A 7,884-nucleotide genomic window follows, 5' to 3' on the forward strand; every position below is an offset into this window, starting at 1 on the left:
AAATCAGACACTAGATTTCTGGTACTTAGAAAACAGTTGGTACATATTAGTTTCCAGTACATATTTTTTGGCAAAACTAATTTAAAAAGTAGGACACTAGAAAAAACTTCTCAAAATTTAAACTATAATAAATAAACCCAGGTTTTTACATAGAAAAAATGTTTTAAAATACTTCTTAAAATTTAAAAAGCCTTTAATTGATCATCATATTTAACAACAAAATAATTGGAATAAATTAACTTAAAGAAAAATATATTTACCATGACCATATGGTCAAGTGTTAGAAAATTCCAACTATTATTTTAATTATTATTAGTATATAATCTATGAAAACATTATAAATATATTTCAAATTTTGATAATTATTAAACATGAAAGTAAATTTTTTAGAAGGGTATCTTTTTTTGATTGTCAGCCTCTCTTTATGTTTATATTTTTTTGAGAAGGACTTTTGCTCTTGTTGCCCAGGGTGGAATGCAATGGCTCACTGCAACCTCCACCTCCCAGGATCAAGGCCGATTCTTCCACCTCAGCCTCCTGAGTAGCTAGGATTACAAGCGCCCACCACCATGCCTGGCTAATTTTTGTATTTTTAGTAGAGATCGGGATCGGGTTTCACCATATGGGCCATGCTGGTCTCGAACTCCTCATCTCAGGTGATCCACCTGCTTCGGCCTCCTGGAGTGCTGGGATTACAGGCATGAGCCACCGTGCTCGGCCAACCCTCTATTTAATGTGTAATCAGATGTGGTAAAATAGCAGAGTATTGTGGCAAGATCATTTGTTTGCTTTTTTTAAAAAAAATTACTATTTTTTCAGCTGGGCACAGTGGCTTATGCCTGTAATCCCAGCACTTTGGGAAGCTGAGGTGGGTGGATCACTTAAGGTCAGGAGTTTAAGACCAGCCTGGCCAACATGGCAAGACCCCGTCTCTACTAAAAATACAAAAATTACCCAGACATGGTGGCAGGTGCCTGTAGTCCCAGCTAGTCTGGAAGCTGAGGCAAGAGAATCACTTGAACCCGGAAAGTGGAAGTTGCAGTGAGCCAAGATTATGCCACTATACTCCAGCCAGGGAACAGAGTGAGCGTTGGTCTAAAAAAAAAAAATAAAATCAATGAATAATAATTATACATATTTGTAGGGTAATAATGATGTTTCATTACGTAGAATGTATATTGATCAGATGAGGGTATTTAGCATCTTAATTATCTCAAACATTTATCATTTCTTTATTTTGGAAATGTGTTACTTAGAGTATTACACTTTGTAGTTGTTACTAATTGAAATATTAACAGCGGTTTTGTGACTGAACACTATTTCCTTACTATATCTCAATTTACTTCTAGAAAATGGAATCTTAGCTGACTTCTATGGTGTTTTTGGTTTCAAAACTTCTGTGATACTGTAATTAAAAAAATAAGAATCCTAGATATATTTTAATTTCTATTTATTTAAATAATGTTATTTTGGAATAATTTTAGGTTTATAGACAGTTTGCAAACATAGTACAGAGAGTTCCTGTACTTATTATCTTGACTGTTAGACTTTTGTAATTGTGACATAATTTCCTACTGTGTGACTTTGAAACATTATTTAATTACTTCATACCTCAGTTTGCTAATCTATAAAAAGATAAATCTTACTATAGGACTTCTGTAGAATTTTTCAGCTTTAAGATATCATGATTTTAAATATACATCCCTGACATGTTTCCATTTTTATTTTAATGCATCTAAACGATGTTTTGTGGGGTATGTATATGAATAAATTATTCTCCTGCCTTATTAAGCCAACTGTTATTTTTCAGAACCCAAGTATTTTACAGTGAATCTTAGTGTTAATATCTACAATGTAGCCTAATAGGCTTTGCTAAAACATGTTAATTCAATAATATGCCTTTCCAAATTCGTACCCAAACTATTCATTTTGGACTTTTTACTTTTGTGGTTTAAAACTTGTGAATTTGCTTTTGTCCTGTGGATTTACTTGTTGTTTGCCTGTATTACTTTTCATTTCAAAAAATTTAGTGAAGACATCCTGTATGAATTTAACTTATCCAAAAGAATTAAGGTAAAGTAAGCAAAAAAGTTAAATCATAATGTGCTTAATTCATAGCTAATATGTATTTTATTTCATTTATAATATCTAGATCATTTTTTACTTCTAGCATTACATTTTAGTAATCATCATTTGAATTATTAATCTCTTACTTTGAATTAAGTTTGTTTCAATAGATATATTTTAAACTAGGAAGCGCTCAACATTTCTTAAAGTTTGTTTGGTGAACATCTACCTCTATTTCTAAAAGTTATATGGGAGGGAGAGCGTTGTTCCATTTGTGAGATTTAGTTCACCCTCAATCTATTCCCAGCAACCTTCTTAACTGGGTCTGTGGGACACTGTCCCTCATGCACCAGAAGTTTCTCCATTCCATAGACCTCTCACTCCAACTTTAAATTGCTTTGGGAATTGGGGAACAATTACAATAACTGTTGCATAACAAGTATTTACTCTTCTACATCTGTAGAATCTGGCATCTGGTTGAACCTGACCTTAATTCAGAATGCTGACATAAATACTAGTAAAAAGTACTTGGTTCTTCTAGGAGGTGGACATAATTTATCACTATAAAGTAAGTCCTGAATCATATGAAACTTATAATTAAACTCAGTCTGTAAGTAAAGGTACTATTCAATATGCATTTTAATTTGAATACTTAGAAGCAATATAGGTTTCAATTTATTATCACCAAAATACAGCTGTGAATTATTAGTATTATTTAATTATTACTTGTATTATGTTCATTAATCTTTAAGGCAATTTTCATATATATATATTTTAGAATATTCAACAAGTAAAGTAATGCAGGTATCTTAATCACTATTTTACAAATAAGAAGACTGAGGCTGTAAATTGCAAAGAACTTCAAACCAAAGACTTTGATTCTAGTGTTTGTCACTTTTCCACTATGCTATGACGATGTCATATATATTCAGATAAGTATTAGGTGATACTTACAGTACATAAACTAACTTCCTTCCTTCCTTCCTTCCTTCCTTCCTTCCTTCCTTCCTTCCTTCCTTCCTTCCTTCCTTCTTTTCTTCCTTCCTTTCTCCCTCCCTCCCTCCATTCCTTCCTTCCCTCCCTCCCTCCCTTCTCCCCTCCCTCCCTTCTTCCCTCCCTACCTCCCTCCTTTTATTTCCTTTTCCTTTCTTATTTCCCTTCCTCTCTCTCTCTCCCTTCCACCCTTCCTCTCTTTCTCCCATCTTCCCTTCTGTCTTTCCTCCCTGCCCTCTTTCCCCCCTTCTTTCTCTCTGTCTGTCTTCCTTAAAGCTAAATGATAATAAAAGTTAACAATCTATTGTGGGCTCAGTTTTTTTTTTAATATTTAAGACTGATATTGTATTTTCTCTTCTTTACCTTTTCCTTCAAAGTTTAAATATTTCTATTGTGTATCCTTAACTAAATTTTTCCTGTAGTGAAGATTCTGTTGAGTTGGATTTCTGACTCATAATATCTGCTCTACACAAAATTTCCCAGTGACTGTCATGTGACCAACAGACAGTGTGGGGAAGAGTGGATGTGCCAAAATTCTCAAGACAGCCCATGCAGACCTAAGCTTGTGATTTTGACTGTCAAATCTAGTCGTGATTATGGAAAGATCAATTTTCATGCCTAGTCTGTAATTAGTGACAACTCCACTATCTAAATGCTTGAATTCTCTGAGTTACAGGGAATTATGAGGTCAAATTTAGAGAACTGCTAAAGTCAAATGGGCTGGGCACTTACCCATGCTCTGCGTTTTCTAATGATGGACCTCTTTTTCACCAGAAGAAATGCCAGTTTTTCTGCCTGATTTTAGAGCCTTTCTCTATGCACCTGTCAGACTTTGTTTCTCAGATGTGCTCCCCACCACTCTCACAGAAACTCCTATGCGCTGCCAGTTGGCTTACTCCTAACTTTGGCCCACTTTCTCACTATGAGTTATCCCTTTTCTCTTTTAACCCTGTCTAATTCTTTTCCATACTTCCAGGTTCAGCTGAAGACTGAAACACCAGAGTTCTTCTTTGCCTAATTTATTTATCAAAAAATTCTTCCTTCTGGGAAAAACTGTAATTTTCACTTAAACTATAGAAAGTGCCTGTAACATATTTTCATATATTCTTTTCTTATATCCCTACCTAAATTGTGAACTTTGTAATGACCGATACTTTTAAAATGCTGTTTTTTTAAAAAAATGTGTTTCAATAACATTTTTTTAAGAGTATTTAACAATATGACGTCAATCTGCAGTTTCTGTAAAACATCAAAGAATTATGCTCTTGAAATTTTCCAGGTTCTTATTGGCAATCTACATGATAAGGCAAAATAAAATTAGTTTGAATTAGAAACATCTAGATCATTGACCAACTCATTATAGTCTAAGCCTTGCTATTCAAGTGCTTTTGGGACCAGTGGCATAAGCGTCACCTGGGCACTTGCAAGAAATGCAGAATCTCAGGACTTTCCCTGAACACTAAGAGAGAATCTGAAGATTTTTAAGATTCCCAGATGCTTTACATGTATATGAAAATTACCGAAGGCATGAACTAACTAGAATTGGTGTAAAAAAATATTAGTTTTACATTCCATTTTACTGTTTACTAGCTAACTAATCTTGGACAAGTTCTATATTCTGTAGTTGAAAAATGGGGTTAATGTAAAGAATATTATAATTTATAAATCATAAAGCGGGGTATATATGTACATATATACATATTTATATGAAGTATTTAAACATTGTTACTGTTTTTATTTGTTGTCTTAAATGAGTAAGTTATTAAGACAGACTCTTGAGCTACAGCTACAGAGTAAAATATGTGAAGAGACTATACAGTGTTCTCCAAAGACTATCACATTCATGCAGAGCTGGCCTGTGCAATGATCTTGTCATAGGAACAGTCATATAAGATACTATGAGATCAACAACTAAGTATGCCTTTAAACAGTTGTCAAATTTCAGGATACATGATTCAATGTATTATTAAATGTCTATAAAATACACAATTAAACTATAGTATCAGGCTTAGAAAAAATATAAACACACAAAAATATCAAAGTTGCTGTGAAATTTTAACCACTTTAATAATCGCTGAATTAAAATTTCAGTCTTTGTTGAGTAGTCCTTTGCCTCTTTACTGCTTGTTTGCTGGGGTTGATGAAATGAAGATGGTAGGCTTAGAGCTGTTGATTGGCCAGGGGTTTTAGCCACCTCAGCTCAGGAGAGTGTCCTACATTCAGGAACATGTCCTCAACAGCAGGAAAGATTACTTCTTCATGTGTGTCTGGTCATAGGTAGATTTTTCACAAGTTAGTGATGGGGTATAGGTATTTCCATCATTCCCAAAGTAATTGTATTCTAGTCACACACATTATTGAAGATAACTGGATGTCAGAACTTCAAGCAAGCACTTCTTCTAGTATGTGCTAAAAGAATGATTGTTCAGGTAATTTGTACTGTTTGTTTCTTGGCAGTAAATATATTTTCTGTTAGATCTTCTTTTGATTTCCTGAAAGTGAATGACATTGATGAGATTAATCAGACACTTGTATCAGAATTTATTCTTCAGGGTCTCTCTGGATACCCAAAGATTGAGATTGTTTACTTTGCTCTGATTCTAGTAATGTACCTAGTGATTCTCATTGGCAATGGTGTTCTGATCATAGCAAGCATCTTTGATTCTCGTCTTCACACTCCCATGTACTTCTTCCTGGGCAACCTCTCTTTCCTGGATATCTGCTATACATCCTCCTCTGTTCCCTCAACATTGGTGAGCTTAATCTCAAAGAAAAGAAATATTTCCTTCTCTGGATGTGCAGTGCAGATGTTCTTTGGGTTTGCAATGGGATCAACAGAATGTTTGCTTCTTGGCATGATGGCATTTGATCGTTATGTGGCCATCTGTAACCCGCTGAGATACCCTATCGTCATGAGCAAAGTGGCATATGTACTGATGGCTTCTGTGTCCTGGCTCTCTGGTGGAATCAATTCAGTTGTGCAAACATCACTTGCCATGAGACTGCCTTTCTGTGGGAATAATATTATCAATCATTTCACATGTGAAATATTAGCTGTCCTCAAGCTAGCTTGTGCTGATATATCCCTCAATATTATCACCATGGTGATATCAAATATGGCCTTCCTGGTTCTTCCACTGATGGTCATTTTTTTCTCCTATATGCTCATCCTCTACACTATCTTGAAAATGAACTCAGCCACAGGAAGACACAAGGCATTTTCTACCTGCTCAGCTCACCTGACTGTGGTAATCATATTTTATGGTACCATCTTCTTTATGTATGCAAAACCGAAGTCGCAAGACCTGATTGGGGAAGGAAAATTGCAAGCATCAGACAAGCTCATTTCTCTGTTTTATGGGGTAGTGACCCCCATGCTCAATCCTATAATCTATAGCTTGAGAAATAAGGATGTAAAAGCTGCTGTAAAATATCTGTTGAACCCCAAACCAATTCACTAAGAAAACCAGGAAATACACGTCTTTGTTTAACAAGCACAAAGATGGACTCGGGTAAATCAATGAGAACCTTTTTTGGAGAAACCATGGTTAGAGAGACAGGTGTTTATCCTTTGCCTTCACTAGCACTGTTCAGCTAGAATCACTGAGAACTGTAGTTTGCTACAAACTCCAACATGCTCTGATACAGATTTCACAAACATAATTAATTCTTTTAGAACCTCATCCCCGGTGATGTCTGAAATGACTGTTTCTGCAGAGAAGCGTAGTGGAAAACATTCGCACTATACGCTGTGGAAATAGAGAGGCTGTAGTGCAAAATCTGCAGTTCCATAAACTACCTGGGTGATATTGGAGAGATTATTCTTTCTTTCTAAACCATAGTTATCATACTTGTAATAAGGAAATAAAATAATAAAAAAAATCCAGGTCTCAGTATCATTTAAAGTTTCAATAAGTTGGAGGAAGCAGCTAGCATAATATCGGCTTCACAGTGTCCTAGAATTTTAGAATTGAAACTAAGGCTCCATAGTGAGGACTAAAAGTTGCTATTTATCCCTTCTTTTACTCTCAACTAATAATTACTAGAGCCAGATATCTCTCACTAAAAGTCACCTCATTAGTATATCATTAATATAATACTTTCTATAATTTTTAAATTCAATATTTTCTAAAATTCTTAAACAAAAATAATTAGAAAAATTGTTGACACCATGGCCACCTCCCAAAGATACCATTCTAATGTTTGTCTTAGTAAGTAGGAGTCATACATTCATCATGTTTTTATTTTGATTTATTAGATCTACTATGAGCACTTGGAGTTAATTTTTTTTCAGTGTCCAACACATGTTTTCACAGGATAAATTCTAAGACATGAAATTAATAGGCCAGGTGGTATAAACTTTTAAAGTTTCTGGCTAAATTACCATTAGAAAGATCATATTACTACCCTAAATACCATTATATGTTTCCCCCAATGTGATTGCAGCTTTGTTTAAATACATACACATGCATGCATGTATCTCTATTTATACACACACACATTTGTATATATGATATGTATATTTTTTCTTTAGAACTTTTTTGGAAAATCTTCATTTTTAATTATTTCACAAAAGAATGAGAACAATTTAATAAAACTCAACGTCCTAATTTACAGCTTAAATAATTACACATGATCAATCTTCTTTCATCATTATCCACACCCACTTAGCTTCTTCCTTTAGATTACTTTGAAGCAAATTCTGGACATAATTATGTTATGTTGTATATCATGTAATTATATCCAGGAGATCTGTGTGTGTGTGTGTGTGTGTGTGTGTGTGTGTGTGTGTACATACCTAAATGACACAAATCCAGTGGCCTC

The 7,884-nt window shown here is 34.4% G+C and overlaps 1 protein-coding gene across 1 annotated transcript; it reads left to right on the forward strand.

Moving 5' to 3' along the window:
* Positions 1 to 5,125: 5,125 nt before the first annotated feature.
* On the forward strand, positions 5,126 to 7,462 carry LOC108303807 (olfactory receptor 13C3). The gene has a single exon (XM_017527735.2). It carries the CDS (start codon positions 5,478 to 5,480, stop codon positions 6,519 to 6,521), a length of 1,044 nt encoding a protein of 347 aa, XP_017383224.1. The 5' UTR covers positions 5,126 to 5,477; the 3' UTR covers positions 6,522 to 7,462.
* The last annotated feature ends 422 nt before the right edge of the window (positions 7,463 to 7,884 follow it).

Source organism: Cebus imitator, unplaced genomic scaffold, assembly GCF_001604975.1.
Source record: "Cebus imitator isolate Cc_AM_T3 unplaced genomic scaffold, Cebus_imitator-1.0 Scaffold51, whole genome shotgun sequence".
Classification (NCBI taxonomy): Eukaryota; Metazoa; Chordata; class Mammalia; order Primates; family Cebidae; genus Cebus; species Cebus imitator.

Bases quoted from the DNA above. Each gene is read 5' to 3' on its own strand.
- LOC108303807 (XM_017527735.2), top strand. From the start codon at position 5,478: ATGATTGTTCAGGTAATTTGTACTGTTTGTTTCTTGGCAGTAAATATA.